At 44.4% G+C, this 16692-nt stretch overlaps 1 protein-coding gene across 1 annotated transcript in view; it reads right to left on the bottom strand.

Annotated features, from left to right (window-relative positions):
* SUFU (SUFU negative regulator of hedgehog signaling) overlaps positions 1 to 13012 on the bottom strand; it is a 110407-nt gene extending 97395 nt beyond the window's left edge. Inside the window, exons 1-2 of the mRNA XM_065408109.1 lie at positions 12855 to 13012; positions 7973 to 8107 (exon numbers count right to left, since the gene is read on the bottom strand). Coding sequence (XP_065264181.1) covers positions 7973 to 8107; positions 12855 to 13012 — 293 coding nt within the window. The remainder of the gene's footprint in view (positions 1 to 7972; positions 8108 to 12854) is intronic.
* Between the last annotated feature and the right edge of the window lie 3680 nt (positions 13013 to 16692).

Raw genomic sequence — 16692 nt, 5'->3', positions numbered from 1 at the left:
CTCCAGAAGTTATAAACAGGATAATTAATGTGAAATTTCTAATCTGCAGTGAAAGTGTTCTTAAAATCAACAACATGTGCTGGGTCATCATCTGAGACTGCTATAACATGAAATATATGGCAGAATGCAGGTAAAACTGCAGGAAACATACAATTCTCCCCCAAGGAGTTCAGTCAAATTTAATTAATGCTTTTTTTTTTTTTTTTTTTTTTTTTTTTTTTTAAAACGAGCATCGTCAGCTTGCATGTCCTATGGAATGTGGCCAAAGCATGAAGAGGCATATGAACGTTTAGCATATCTGGCATGCAAAATGCCGGCTACAAAAGTGCCATGCGAACGCCTGTTCTCACTTTCAGGTGACATTGTAAATAAGAGGCAGACAGCAATCTCTCTCATAAATGTAAACAAACTTGTTTCTCTTCGCAACTGGCTGAACAAAAAGACTGAGTGGACTTCTAGGCTCTAAAGTTTTGCATTGCTTTGTTTTTGAGTGCAGTTATGTAACAAAAAAAAAATCTACATTTGTAAGTTGCACTTTTATGATAAAAATTGCACTACAGTACTTGTATGAGGTGAACTGAAAAATACTATTTATTTTTATCATTTTTACAGTGCAAATATTTGTAATCATAAATATAAAGTGAGTACTGTACACTTTGTATTCTGTGTTGTAACTGAAATAAATATATTTGAAAAATGTAGAAAAACATCCAAAAATATTTAATACATTTCAATTGGTATTCTATTGTTTAACAGTGCAATTAAAACTGCCATTAATCATGATTAACTCAAATTAATTGCAATTAATTTGAGTTAATCACGTGAGTTAACTGTGATTAATCGACAGCCCTAGTTTACACTATTGTAAATGATGGATTCTCTAACTTGAAGTCTTTAAATCATGATTAGAGGACATCAGTAACTCAGCCAGAGGTTACGGGGATCTATCACAGGAGCGGGTGGGTGAGGTTCTGTGGCCTACAATGTGCAGGTCAGACTAGAGGATCATGATGGTCCCTTCGGACCTTGACATCTATAAAACCCGCCACTGGGTTTTCCCCCTGGTTTCAAGTTCATAACGGTCTCTGATTCAGAACCGGAACAACTGAGAATAATTCAGTCTTGGGCCTTTGATCTTGGCCTCATGCAGCAGGTGATCAGCAGACAATGGTCCATGCCTCAGGGGATGGCTTCAAAAGGCTGGGGTTTTACATAACCAGAGATGGCACATTTGCCTTCACCTGCCCGTAGATATTCTCTAGGAAAACCACTAAACACTCAAAGTCCATTCTTAGCTGGCACATTGTTCAATATAGTCCTTGGAACCTTGAGGTCTCACATGTGTCATATCTTCCCCCTCAAAAGCTTACATACAAGACCAGCCCACAAAAATACATAAACCATTCACTTAATACAATGGACTCTAAAGATACTTAATTAAGGTCCCAAAGATATTGCTGGTAATTGCCATATCTGTCACACTTTATTGTTGCATTCGGCAAGGGAAGTGTGCCCAACTTTAGAACCAGCAACATTTCTATTCTCTCTCTCCCCCTGCTCCCCCCTCCCAATCCTCCTCTCTCGCCCCCCCCCCCCCTTCCCCAAGTCACTCCTCTGTCTGACAACCTTTATTTCCTCCCCTAGCAACACCTGGCTCTTCACTCAAATCACCGTCCCTATTCAATCCACTAAAATGGTTACCAAAGAGTTAATGCTAAAGTGTCATTTGACTTGAGAGCTAACACCCTAGTGAAATGAGTTGAAGGCAGAAGGAAGGTTGCCTCTCTGGACTATTGTTTTAAGGCAAACTGAGGCAGATGTGTCTGCATTGGTTAAGCTCAGTTCACACATTTGCACATCTTCACAGCCATGGAAGCTAGAAATTCACTGTTTATATACATTTTCCTGGAATCACAGGCTTGAATCCAAACCAGACTAACTTCATTTTTCATGATTTCAAGGCAAATACTGTACAATGAATTTCATGAAGTTTGTGGGCAGATCTTTCAAATGTCAAACAAAAAAATTCTAGTGTCTCATCTGCTCTAAATGGACATTTTCCCAACACCACTTTTCATGGGTTAAGCCTATCTCACTACCTTTAGGTGTCCTAGCTGTCAGATTCTGAATGGCACCGTTTAGCCAGAACACAATGGAACAGTATTCTGGTTCCACTACACCACTATGCCCCACCCCCTGAAGTATGGGGGTGAGGGTGGAGTGCCAGGCTGGTGGTCTGACACTGCAGTTTAAGACTACACCACTGCACAGTCTCACCTCATCGTTTGTTATATTTCAGTGGTGCTTTATGTAGTTTGTAAAGCACTTGGGGACTCTTTAGGGCCTAAATTTCAGACTCTGGGCTGCCAAATTGAGGTCAGAGGAGTTATATGAGGGGTTCCAGAACTAAGAGGCCCACTAAAGAGACACCTGTCAGCACTATCATAATGTACATTCAGGCAAACTCACAAGGGGAAGGCAGTTCTCTCTGACAGGAGAGTGTAACTACCCTATCAATTCACCTGGTCTGTATGAGCACCTAGTGCATGCCATGGAGTTCTTAGAAGCTTGCACATACCGTTACCTTTAAGTAGGGAGGTGCCATGCACAGAGACAACATGTTGTCCCAGCATGCAATGCTCCTTCTTGATAAGAGTGGAGAACAGCTCAAATCAAAAGGAGCATTGCAAACTGGTACCTGTGGTCTCAGCAGGTGGTGCTGTGCATCTGTATTAGAGCTGATTGCAGCTGCCTTCATCTCCGGTCTATGCAAATTTTCTGCAGCAATTAGGCTTCTGCCAAGCTGCCAGAACAGTCCCCCATCTGTGTGTAGATCAGGACACAAACTTCATAGTTTAGGAACTTGTATTAAAAACACCTGAATATGAGAGCAGTATTGGAGTTTTCTCCTCTGGAGACAGCAAACGTTAAATTAAAAAAAAAAAAAAAAACCCACACACCCACCCAGTCCTGATATAAGTTTTGTTTTCTGCTGTGACTCGATACTATTTCTTTGCAGATTTCATACCACTGAAGTTATTCAACCCCTTCAGGGTTTTTACAGAACGCAGGTCTCTGGAGGGGATAGCAACATATCCCCAGTAGTTTAACAAGCACTTGAAAAGAGGGTAAGGGGAATCTTGTGCTGAACTGCAGGCCTGGGAAATGGGAGATATGGCTCCGCAACAGACTCCGTGTGACCTTGGGCAAGTCACCTCCCCCTTTGGGAAATGGTGATCATCTTCTCTTTTTTCCACCCTTTGTTTTGTCCATTTCGATTATGAACTCTTTGGGGGCAGGACCTCTCTCTTACTGTGTCTATACAGGGCCCTAAACTCAGCTAGGTCTTTAGATGCTACTATTAAAAAAACAAAAATAATCCATGTGGAAAGATGAATTATTGGAATAGAGGTCATTCCTCTTTGAGCAGGATGTAGATTTGTGTGACCTTGCAGTAGACTTAGAATGCGATTTAAATAATAAATAAACAGATAATACCAAGGTCTATTTATGCATTTAATTTTTATTTTACATTTTCACAGCTGCAGGAAATTATGGAGGGAATCAGACAACGGGTGACAGTGAGGCAATTTAGGTTACAGTGAGGCAATTTAGGTGACAGCAGATACTGAGATTCAAAAAGTTAAAGCTTTATAACTGTTAAAACACAAGTTTCAGCATTATATCAATATACAAAATATCCTTAAACCAAAATCTCATAAGTCCTCCAGCAGCATTTTTCTTACTTTGCCTTTGTAAATTTCAATTATTATTGATGAGGAAATGTCCACTGCACCATACACACACAAACCAATGAAAAAACATTTACCAGCATTTACCAATACAAGGCTAATCCTACCAGGCTAACTTTAAGAGGGTTTCAGATACCTTTGACAGGTTGAATCTTATGCATTCATAAATACAGTTCACTGTGCCATATATAGACTTCACAAAGTTACACATCCAAAAGGATTGGACTCTCCAACACTCGATGGATTCGCTGCTTTCTACAGCAGTGGTGTCCTCCCCTGAAACACGCTACAAACCAGTCTGAATTTTAAAGGCTGAGAAGTTAAAGAAAGGGGAGAAACCTTTTCAAAAGCTTAGGAAGGGGGATCTCTGCTGCCACTCAGGTAGTGCCACACAGCTATTTAGAAATCCCTATTTCCATAAATATAGGTGTGTGTGAAGTCCCAATCAAAGATCTCTGGCTCCAGAACACTGTCATGATGTAATGATTTCGGATGGTGAGGGCAATCAAGCCACCACAGCTGGTGTCATGGTTGCCATTATACTATGAAACACTGATTGCTTTTTAAATGAAAAAAATGTTCTCCCACTTGAAATTCTTAAATTTCTTCCATGTTATTTTGTGGCTCCTAAAAACAGACCTGTTTTCTAAGCAGAGCATAACCAGTATTTAAACAGTGCAGGAAATAGTGCTATTTTAACTGAAAATAAATCTGTCAGCAAGGAGTCACAGGGAGAGCTACGCTTCAGACTTTTCAGGTTCTTATTAAAAAATATAAATTAAAGTCAACATGTTCACTTCATTTGCAACATCTGCTTGCTATTTCATTATTAATACACATACAGGGGGCCCCCCAATTCAGGCTGGGTTCACTCCTAAAAAACCTTTCAGCTATATTGCATTATAATTGGTCTAAATTGTACAGAATAACAGACGTATTACCAAAAAAAGTCTGAGTGCGCTACACTAGGTCACAAGCAGAGAGATTTAAAGGCTTGCACAGCTTTTGGATTGGGGCAGATTTTGTTTAGGAAGAAGACAGTGTATTTTATAACAGGTTAAGCAGGGAGAAGTTATGAAAATGCACACTTCTTAAAAACCTTACAGACTGCTGTGATCTGGTCAGGTCCAGTACTCTCTGCAGCCTATGGAAAAATTCCATTTGATTTCAGTGGGCTTTGGATTTGATCTATAGTGTACTACCGCAGGCTCCACCTTAAAAAAAGTCTACGGTTGTGTAGCAACAGTGAAAGTCATCCAAACTTTAGTTCTACTTTATACCACTGACCACCTCTTCCATGTGACCATTTTACCCTCTTGAAGGACTCTGAACAGAATTCTGTTGAAGATATTTTCATAAGGACTTTAATAAGTTCACTCCCAAAGAATGAGAGGCTCTTTAAGGCAGGGAAGCCACTATATTTGTTCAGATTGCACACAGAGTGAACTACAGCACACCAGGTTTATATGTTTGTCGAGACACTAAAAGAGTGTTTCAACACCCAGCAGCAGCCACTGAAAGCTACTTGGTGCTGATCTCTTTTTAAAATCTGGCTACATATGTGGTCTTTTGCACTTAACTCCACTGTGCTCTTACCATGTCAATCTCAATTTAAAATTCTGTGTTTAGGAGATTTGTATCTTTGATACAGTTACTGTATTTCTAACAAAATGTATGTTTGGAGAGGTGTACCAGTCATGGCCTCTGTGCATCCATGGGAATTAACACAAAGGTGGAGTTTGGTTTAAATGGTATTGTAGTGTCTGATTAAGTGTAAGGGAGACTAGTAAACTGTTGATTTTTGGAGTTGGTGATTACCCCATGTTCTTTGGGGAGAAGATTGTCAGTTTCTGGCTGTTCTTAGTGATAGACGCTGAATTGCTAATATTAGGATCATTAAGTCTTTCACCTATGGATTTTGAAGGGCTTTACAGAGGACAACAAGTATCATTATCCCCATTTTACAGACAGGTAAACTAAGGTACAAAGGTGAAGTGACTTGCCAGGTAGGGTTGCTTGAGGGTCCTTGACTGTGCATTTCCTCGCTTTGTAGTGTTTGGAAGGTTGGGTTTAAATTGAACCTTAAAAATCTGAAGTTAGAGATTGAGGGGGTTGGTCCCCAAAGGGCACATAATATTAAGGATTTTTCACCAAAAAAGAAAAGCTAGCTCTCAAATCAATTTGAGAGGAGTGGGGGGGGGGCAGGAAATTGCTCGGAAGCCTTAGTGGAGTGTGCACGCTCCATAAGGAGAGAAAGACTGCTCCCCCACTGCACACCACAGACCTCACCAAACATGGTTCTCTATCACCCTTCATTTGAGCCACAAGAGCTGAATCTCTCAATAATCCCCCTGAACTGCAATCAGCAAAATACATCTCTCCACTGAGATCAGCCAATTTGGAATTTCTAGGCCAAGTCATTTGACCAGATAAAAAGTTAGAAGGTTTCACTTTTGGAAACTTCTACTTCAGATTCGGAACACTATTTACTAGGTTGCTTCTGGAAAGTTTAGCCCACAGTAGATAGCTTGTCCTAAGAATGACATTTGATGTTTCAGGTACATCAACTTGGTTTAGGTGAAGATAGGGTATGTGTTAAAGTCAGGTTTAAGGCTGAAGAGAGTAGTGTCTTTACGTAATGTACTTTTTGATGGATAAATGCATTTATCCAATACATTAGATATCTTTAGGAGGGACGCCAACTCCATACCCTACTCACTAGCATTCCTTTCAGGCAGGAGTTTGAGCAAACTGATAAGCATCACACTGACCTCTGAAGGTCAGACCTGGGCTCTGACAAGACAACAAGCAGCAGCAAGACACCTCTCTGTATATAACATGTTAAGGTTTGTGTGTCTAGGATAGGGTCTCTTCTGCCCCTGAGAGAAATGAGTCTCTATCTCACCCTCCCTTTCTCCCGATTTGCCCTTGCTTTCTTCTTGGCCTACATTGTTATGGAGTAGCTAGTAGAGTAGGGTCAATTGGGTCAGTACCAGGCTAGTCAAGGTTTCCTGCCAGCTCTCAGAGATGCAGATGTTTTGTCTAAATTCAGCTTGTGAAAGATACTAGCTTAGCTGACAAGCAACTTTGCATTCCTCAGCAAGACCTTAAAGTGTCTGGCTGTGGATACCGCCTCACTTTGCCTGCTGCCTTGTGGATGGGGGGGGAAGTTAAAGGAGCTGGCTGTGTGCCTGCTTTTGCGAGACAAAGCACCTGAGTGGAAAAACATCTGGCTGAAGCTTAACCCAGGCAAGAAAGAGGAGGTAAGTTTAGATGAGCTAGTTTAGACCCCCCACAACTATACCAACAATCAAAGGTATTTGCCCTTCAACTGCAAAACACTACAATTCAAAGATTCACTAGATCAACTGTCCCTGCTCCATAAAAGCCAGGTAACAACAGGAAGGTTTCTCCACCCCTGGGGCTAGTTAGAAGACTAGATACACTACTCTGAGAAGACTTAGCAACCACAGCCCACATGTTTATCAGCTACTGTTGCTTGCTCTACCTATAATTAATGGTCAAGACCAGTAGGGAAAGACCAGAATGAGAACTAGCCTGACTTTTCTTAGCCTGATGCAACATACCTGACAGAAGCCTATCCACCATATCAGAAGCTAAAAAAGAGGAGGGAGAAGGAAGAAAGTAGCAGGAAGAGAGGAACCATCTCCATGTGTGAGCAGCCCAACATTAGGGGAGTGAGAACAGAGACCAAATGATTATTTTCTTATGCTTCTATTTCTGTATCTTGGCACCTTTATATTGAGTGGGATGGGGTCCCAGCATCTACAAATGCCTCCTATGCTCACACACAGATATTAACATTGCCTTCCCAGCTCAAGGAAAGGTGCTCCAACAGCATTTTAAGAAGGAGGTTCTTAACAGGTGATTGGTGAGGGTTTAAGAGGACCACAGTGGAACAGTTTAAATATCAATAAAGTATCAAGCAGAAGAAAAAATAAGAATTTTATCAGAAGTTAAAATAATTAAACAAATAAGTTCACCAATCACATTCTAAAGTAGGCCCTGGTCTTGCAAGGAGAACTGCATGGTAGATTCCTGCACCCATGAGTTGCAGCTCCCTTTGGTCTTACTCTACAGTGCAAAAAATATGTATGTTTGACCCACAAACAAGATGCTGTTTTACTGTCCCTTATGCCACCTCATCCACAACATAGACAAAGCACAACATGCAGCAATAGAATCCATAAGGCACTCACTCGTGAACTCTGTTGTCTCCATACAAGTCACTTAACCCAAAGCTGACATAATGCCAGTGCTCAGGAACATTCAATGCTGGGTTTCCCAAGTTCCTGTACATGCTAACGTAGTCCAGAGGATCTGGTCCCCCCAACCTGTAAAAAAAACAAAACAAAAGGAAGTTCCAGTATAATATTGGAGAAAGAATTTTAACTGTTTTACATGCTGAGATAAAGGGAATAATCTCAGTATCATTAGTCCCGTGTTTTTTTTTATTTATTATTAAAGAAAGCTATGCAGACAAAGGTGAATTTTTCCATGTATTATCACAACTGTCTTGTTATGACGCTTTCAGCTGTGCTTTTTATTTTCATGGGAGTCTTGAAAGACTGTCTTATGCTAAATGAATATGAAGTCTGCACAGATGCTGGTATGGGCCTTTTAGACAAAGGCCTGCTTCAAATCACTGCAAGTGACAAAAATGAAATTAGCATATCTGAATTCCGTCTAGAGAAAGTAAAGAATAAGGCCAAGTTAAATCTAGAGTTTTAAGCATAGGAAGACAGGGTGCATGTGTCTCATATGTTGAGTGTTTTTAAAGTTAAAGCATGAAACTGTCTGGAGGACCATTACTAAAAGTTTCCACAAAACACCCAAAGATGATTGAAAAAGAATAGAAAAATGGTGATAGCAATACTCACACTGCAAACCTGTATCTCAATTCAGAAATGTATACTCCCACTTTTACTAAGTCATTCTATTTCTTAAAGTAGAATTAGAAAAGATTGAGTTTTAAGAGAATATTGCCTATGTTTGAAAGCAAACAAAATATGAATACTGGAGACAAGAGTCATTCTCTCTGCAAAGTTATGTTATTAATGCCTTCTTGGTACACTAAGAACGTCAATTTAGAATGACTTAAAAACATATCCCACAGCATCAAGTTAAATATTAGAATTGGTTGCATAGTGGAACACTACTTACAGTCAGAATATAGGAACTAGCAGACTACTTAATGGAATAATCCATTTTATATAAAAATGGAATTTGCAGAATATTTTACTGCTGTAAGACAAGAACGAAATTTGGTTGACACTAACAAGGTTAGTGGCCTCATTAGCAATTTGTAGTCACATCTGGCTGTGCAGAGAGAAAAGGTAACTCCCCCGTCAATATAAGAAGACGTGCCGAACGGTTTTCCTTGGTATTTGTACTATCATAAAACAGAAAGGACAGATGAAGACAAGAAGAGACAAGATATCAGCCACGTTTATGGAACGGAGGAAGTAGCTGTTTAACTGTTTCCTGTCTGACCTGCAGGGCCGGCTTTAAGCCGATTCACCCGATTCCATGGAATCGGGCCCCGCGCCTGCGCCTAAGAGGGCCCCGCTCTGGGGGTCTTCGGCGGTGGTGGGTCCGCTTCGGGGGTCTTTGGTGGCATTTTGGCGGCGGGGGGGTCCTTCGGTGCTGCGGAAGACCTGGAGCGGACCCCCCCGCCGCGAAGTGCCGCTGGGTATTGGAATCGGGCCCTGCGGGTCATAAAGCCGGCCCTGCTGACCTGCTTTCTGGTCAAAACAAAAATTCTCTGTTATCCAAAACAAATGTAAAAAGATCCAAACAAAAAAAAGACAAGGAACTAAAATGGCCGCATACAATCATACCTCTTTATTATACCCTAGCCCCCAACCCTTTGTATGTTGTCTGGTCAGGCCCCAATCCTGTAATGTGTTGCTCAGAGGCGTATCAGGGCCCTAGATTGTAATTTCATCAGGGCAGAGGCTTGTCTGTAAGTACACTCTTCATACTATACAAATAATTCACCAGAACAATCCAGATCTTGCATAAATATCTGAATCGTCATTACTTTCAGCCTTCCAAATACCTCTTCAAATAATGTCCTCGGCAGGAGTTTGCTATAATGCACACTTTGCAATTGTACTGTAATCTTCATTTCTCTGTATAAAGGTTCCGACACAAAGTTATGATAAATGGAAGTGTTTAGAACTTTTTTGGAAAATTAGAATTGCATAAAGTTACAGCGTTAGCACAGGAAACAAACGTGTTACACCACATTCAGTTGGATAGGGGATGTGAGCAATAAGGTTAGCCTCAGGGAGAAACTGTACTTGCATGAAGAATTCCCTGTTGACCAATGTTAAACTTCCTGAGCTTCTGTCATGGAGAAAGACCTGACGAAGTATTCAGCTAGAGCAGTGGTTCTCAACCTATTTACCACTATAGGCCCCAACATGTTATGTGGGCTGCATCCAATACTACCTGTATGGCCCTGAGGATGTCACATAGGCCGCAGCTCTGTGCTGCAAGTTGAGAACCAGGGAGCTAGAGCCTCCTAAGGGATGATTAGTGAAAGGAGGTAACATGATACATTCATTAGAAAAGGAACTAATATAGCACTACTAGAAAAATGCCTTGAAACTATAAAATGTCAGGAAACAGACTGGTGAAAAAGAGTGAAGCTGAAACAGTCACCCTCAATTCTACAAACTTTGAACACTTTTCTACTAAAGCAAGGAATACAACTAACAATGCTGCTCTATTGCTTGCAATTTTATGTGCTAAAGGAATGTTCCTTCAGAAATATTTAACCACTTCTCTTAAGAGCAATCATCTGAAGATTACAAAGAAGAAATGTCCACTCACATAGGTACAGGAGTGCTTCCAAAAACTCTGATAGCTATCTGAATTATTTTCCAAAAATAATTAAATGAAACATGTTAAAAGGACACACCTGTTGCATGAAGTATTTTTCATCCATAAGTTCCCCCCCCCCCAGAGGTATGCATGTCACTTGGTTTTGCTGCATGTTTACATAGATACTTGCCTTGCTTTGCAAGCCAGAAAACCCATAAACACTGCAATACTCTTAAAAAAAAAGTTGTGATTTTTTTTATTTAAAAAGAGACTGATTATGTATAATTAAAAACTGATTAGGTTTGCAATATTATTCCTGAGGCACTGAGCTATTTCTTCTTTTAATCTAAACCAGTGAGACTCAGACCTCAATGGTTCAGGAGCTAAGTTACAGATCAACATTACCAAAAAGAACCACAGTGCTGTGAATTCATTGTTCCATTTACTATTAAATTTTATTTTTATATATTAAATTAAAATTATTCTCACAGCAAAACTGACCAAATAATATTTTATAAACTACAGGTGGTTAATAACATAGTAAAAGCATCCTGATTTATTAATAACTTAGGCTGGTTAATAATTAATGTGCACATGATATTAAAACACTGTGTGATGTAAAGAGCCACTTGCAGCTCACGAGCCTCAATCTGACTATCACTGATCTAGCTTACGGCCCAGAGGGATGAGGGCAGAAGACAACAACATAGGCACGAGTGAACAACAGCAGTGAATTCAGCAAAGTTTTCACAAATGTTTAAAGACTCCCATAAATAGGTCATCTCCCCTTCATTACACTATGTCTGCACTAGCCCTTGTGCTAAAATCTCCTCTGGGAGGCAGCTGTGGTGTATACATTGCACCACTGACCACCATTTAAACTGCACGGGTGGTAACAATGGTGATAAACATTAGAGCCCGCCTCAGATTTGAGCACAGAAAAGCAACAGTATCATCCCTGCCACTAGCTCCTTTCCCAGGATCTAGGAGGTTAGTGCACACAGATCTCAATCAATCAGCACCTTGGGATTTATTTATTCCTAAAAACCAAAGAGGGCTTCATCATCATCACAGATCCAAATCTACCTTCGTCTCACACAAATCTTGTGCCATTCCAGTTGACATTGGCATAAACTGATGACAAGAGAAATGCTGACTCCTAAACAGAAGTGACTGGAAATTCTTGTCGCACTTGAACGCTTAAAGGAAGGCATCTAAATCTATATTGCTGTAACTGTAGTGACCTGATCTGCCCACTTACGTTAGGTACCGAACTTGGAAAATGTTAGCCTGCACTCACACGAAGAGAGGGGAAAAAAAAACAACAACAAAAAAACACATTTTTATTCCAAGCTTCCTCAGATATTCAACAATTTTAGATCTACATCCCAGATTTGGATTAGCAGCCAATGAACCTACAAGAATCAGACTCTCTTCTCCAAAAAGCACTGGTCGATTCTCACAAGAGCAGTGGATCTTTGCAAGGATACCAGTCACTGCCTGGTTCTGTCAGAGATGGGTACAGAAAGAACCACTTTTCTATTTCTACCTAGCCAGAGGCAGACCTGATGAAATTAAAGGGAAAAATGCCAGAATGCGGAGAGCCTTAACTAAACTTTTTCAAAGCACCAGAAAAAGTTCTGTAGGGAAAAATCCTAATCCTGCACCGACCCGGAAGACCCACTACCGATTTCCAAACTGGGGTCTGTGGACCCCCAGCTGTCCACAGAGAGGGGACAGTGTGCCTAGGCCTGGCTCTCTCTGGTGCCAAGTGAGGGCAGATTAAAATGAAGAGCAAGAGTAGATTGCAAAATTAACTCCCCTGAGAACAATGCACCACCTCACGACCCCCCCCCCCCCCCCATCCTCTCTCACAGACCCAACCAACTCTCCCCGCGCGGGGAGCCTGGAGGCCCAGGCAAACATTTCCCTTTCCCACTGAGGGAGCCCCCCATTCAAGGCCCCCTAGCCTGGCCCAGCCCCCCACTCACCCAGCCCCCCAACCAGGATCCCCCCTCAGGGAGCCCAACCCTCCCAACGAGGACCCCCCCCCCCAACCAGGACCCCCTCTCAGGGAGCCCGGCCACCACTCAGGACACCCTCCATCCCAACTCCCAAAACAGGGCCCCCCACGCAGGATCGCCCCCTCCCACTCAGGGCCCCCTAGCATGGCCGAGCCCCCCACTCACCCAGAGGCACCCCCCACACAGGATGCCCCCCCCCACGCTCAGGGAGCCCCCCGGCTCTCACCAGTACTTGAGGATGGCGGTGACCTGCAGCGGGTTGGGCTGCTCGGGGTAGAGGCGGCGGCACTCGCCGTAGATGCCGTGCAGCCCCGGGGGGAAGAGCGCGGGGAAGGAGCCGGGCCCGGCCCCGGGGGGGGCCCCGCCAGGCCGCGCGCCCTCCATGGGGCCGCCGCTCCGAGCGGGACGGGCTGGGGGTCCCTGCGCCGAGCTCTGGGATACGGGGGGAACCGGCCCAGGCGGCTGCTCCGGGCCCCGGCTCGCCACACACCCGGCCCAGGCGGCTCCGTCCACCGGCGGCTCCCGAGGAGGCGGCGCCGGGCGGGCCTAGTTGTCCGCACTTTGACTGGCGGGCGGCTCCGCCAATCGCAGCGCAGGAGGCCAGGCCTCCTCGCCCAGCCCGGACCCACCCCCTGCTGAGGCGGGGGAAGGCGCGTGCGCGACCCCTAGCGGCGGTGGCCTGCGGCTGCAGCTGCAGCAGCGGGAGGGGGAGAGTGAGGCCCTCTAGGGGCGGGGGGCTATGCGGGAAGCTAGGGGAGATGGGGCGCTATGGGGCCCTGTGGGGAGGAGGGAGCTATAGGGGCCCTATGGCAGAGGAGGGGAGTGATGGGGGCCCTATGGAGACAAATAGGGGAGGAGAGAAGTTATGAGGGTCCTATGGGGGGAGAAGAATTGGGGGCCCTATAGGGCAGAATAGGGCAGGAAGGGAGCTATGGGGACCCTATGGGGGGACACTGGGGCCCCCATAGAGGAGGAGGAGAGGTGTGGGGGCCCTATGGGGGGTGATTAGGAGGGAGGGGAAGAATGCACCCTATAGGGAAGAACAGGGCAGGAGTGGGAATTATAGGGGCCACATGCTGGAAGAGTGGGGCCCTATAGGGTGCGAGTAGAGGAGTGGGTGGGGAAGCTATAGGGACCATTTGGGAAGAGGAATTGGAGTGGCTACCTACTAGACTCCAAGAGCACAACTAAAAGACTGTATTAAGGCTATGGGAGACCAACTCATAGTTTTCTGTGGTGGCCCATTCTTTCCCCTAATCCCACATGGTGGCCTACACTAGCAGCAGCTGGGCAATTTGTGATACACACCCTGTTCTTTTGACGTGGACATTCAGAGTGGGAGGAAGATACCCAATGATCCCTGATCAGGTGTTAATTTGGGTGTCTGCTACAGAGTAGCATAGGCAAAGACTTCATCTCTGCTACCCATAGCCCAGGGGTCCTAAGTGAAGCTACATGGCATCCTACACATCCTCCTCCCCATTCTCCCTCATAGAACCCCATTCTTTCCCCAGAGGGCCCAGATAACTCCCCTCCTCCCCTCTTAGGGCCCCATTGCATGCTGAGATCAGAGGCTGCATCTCTGTATTAAAGTTGAGGGCAATTACAAACTGCACCTGGAACACTGCCCAGTGTGTAACAAGTTGGTAACTCTTGCCATAGATGACCTGAGGCAGGGTCTCTCTGAGAACCTCCCTCCCTGCTGTCAGAACTCACTTGCTAATTGACACACCTATAGAGATTATTTCCCCTCAGAGAAGTTGTAGACTCCCAGACTGCTGCACTGTGCAGCACAGTTTGGGGAGGAGGTGAGCATCCCTCAGTGGTGAAAGAACAGGCTAAAGACTATTTAGAAAAGTTGGACATGCACAAGTCCACGGGTCCAGATCTAATGCATCCAAGGGTGCTGAGGGAGTTGGCTGATGTGATTGCAGAGCCATTGGCCATTATCTTTGAAAATTCGTGGCGACTGGGGGAGGTCCCAGACGAAAGTGGATAGAAAGCTGGCTAGATTGTCAGGCTCAACGACTTGATGTCTAGTTGGCAGCCGGTATCAAGCGGAGTGCCCCAGGGGTCGGTCCTGAGGCCGGTTTTGTTCAACATCTTTACTAATGATCTGGATGATGGGATGAATTGCACTCTCAGCAAGTTCGCAGATGACAGTAAGCTGGGGGGAGAGGTAGATACAATGGAGGGTAGGGATAGGGTCCAGAGTGACCTAGACAAGTTGAAGGATTGGGCCCAAAAGAAATCTGATGAGGTTCAACAAGGACAAGTGCAGAGTCCTGCGCTTAGGAAGGAAGAATCCCATACACTGCTACAGACTGGGGACCGACTGGCTAAGCAGCATTTCTGCAGAAAAGGACCTGGGGATTACAGTGGACAAGAAGCTGGATATGAGTCAGCAGTGTGCCCTTGTTGCCAAGAAGGCCAACGGTAAATTGGGCTGTATTAGTAGGATTGCCAGCAGATTGAGGGAAGTGATTATTCCCCTCTATTCGGCACTGGTGAGGCCACATCTGGAGTATTGTGTCCAGTTTTGGTCCCCCCCATTACAGAAGGGATGTGGACAAATTGGAGAGAGTCCAGCGGAGGGCAATGCAAATGATTAGGGGGCTGGGGCACATGACTTACGAGGAAAGGCTGAGGGAACTGAGGTTATTTAGACTGCAGAAGAGAAGAATGAGGGGGGATTTGATAGTAGCCTTCAACTACTTGAAGTGGGGTTCCAAAGCGGATGGAGCTAGGCTGTTCTCAGTGATGGCAGATGACAGAACAAGGAGCAATGGTCTCAAGTTGCAGGGGGGAGGTCTAGGTTGGATATTAGGAAACACTATTTCATTAGGAGGGTGGTGAAGCACTGGAATGGGTTCCCTAGGGAGGTGGTGGAATCTCCATCCTTAGAGGGGTTTTTAAGACCCGGCTTGACAAAGCCTTGACTGGGATGCTTTAGTTGGTGTTGGCCCTGCTTTGAGCAGGGGGTTGGACTAGATACCTCCTGAGGTCTCTTCCACCCCTGATATTCTATGATTGTATGATTGTAAGACAGCTGAGTCAGGGTGGATAGTATTAGAACATCAGCAGCCTCGGCAGCAGAGGATTTTTTCTTAAGCCCCTGCCTGCACACCCAACTTCTCTCATGTCTCACTCTTATGCCGAGCAAATACAAACAGGTTGTAGGTATTCAAGATTGGGGAACAGAACACAGGAACCTTATTGTCACTTAGCAACCTTAACGTTTTTGTTTTTGTTTTAGAATTTCCCACCTTTAATTACATTGCTCCTATTTTTCCTTGGCAAAATTAAATCAGACACTTTAAAAAACATGATTTATCAACTGACTAACCAAGGCTTTTGCCTGCATACAACACACACTGAAGTACCAGTCTACACTAGAAATTGGAGCCAGGGCCCCTATCCTGCAAAGTCTTGTGCATGTGCTTAAGATTATACACTGTGAATAGTCCCATAAGTAGGGCCCTACCAAATTCACAGCCATGAAAAACGCGTCATAGACCATGAAATCTGGTCTTTTGTGTGCTTTTACCCTATACTATACAGATTTCACAGGGGAGACCAGGGTTTCCAAAACTGGGGTCCTGACCCAAAAGGGAGTTGGGGCGGGCGGTCACCAGGTTATTTTAGGGGGAGTTGCAGTATTGCCATCCTTACTTCTGCGCTGCCTTCAGGACTGGGCACCCGGCCAACAGCTGTCGCTCTTCAGCCGCCCAGCTCTGAAGGCAGCACCCTGCCAGCAGCAATGCAGAAGAAGGGGTGGCAATACCATACTATGTCACCCTTACTTCTGCACTGCTACCTTCAGAGCTGGGCGGCCGGAGAGTGGCAGCTGCTGACTGAGGGCCCAGCTCTGCAGGCAGCAGTGCAGAAGTAAGGGTGGCAATACCATACCAGGCCATCCTCACTTCTGTGCTGCTGCTGGAGGTGGCTCTGCTTTCAGAACTGGGCTCCTTGCCAGCAGCTGCCGCTCTCCAGTGAATTTTTTTGAGTTAATCATGTGAGTTAACTGCGATTAATTGACAATTCTAATTATTAGCAAATAAAAA

Source organism: Emys orbicularis, chromosome 7, assembly GCF_028017835.1.
Source record: "Emys orbicularis isolate rEmyOrb1 chromosome 7, rEmyOrb1.hap1, whole genome shotgun sequence".
Classification (NCBI taxonomy): Eukaryota; Metazoa; Chordata; order Testudines; family Emydidae; genus Emys; species Emys orbicularis.
The sequence above is the reverse complement of the archived record's forward strand: the minus strand, read 5'-3'. Positions and strand labels throughout refer to the sequence as shown.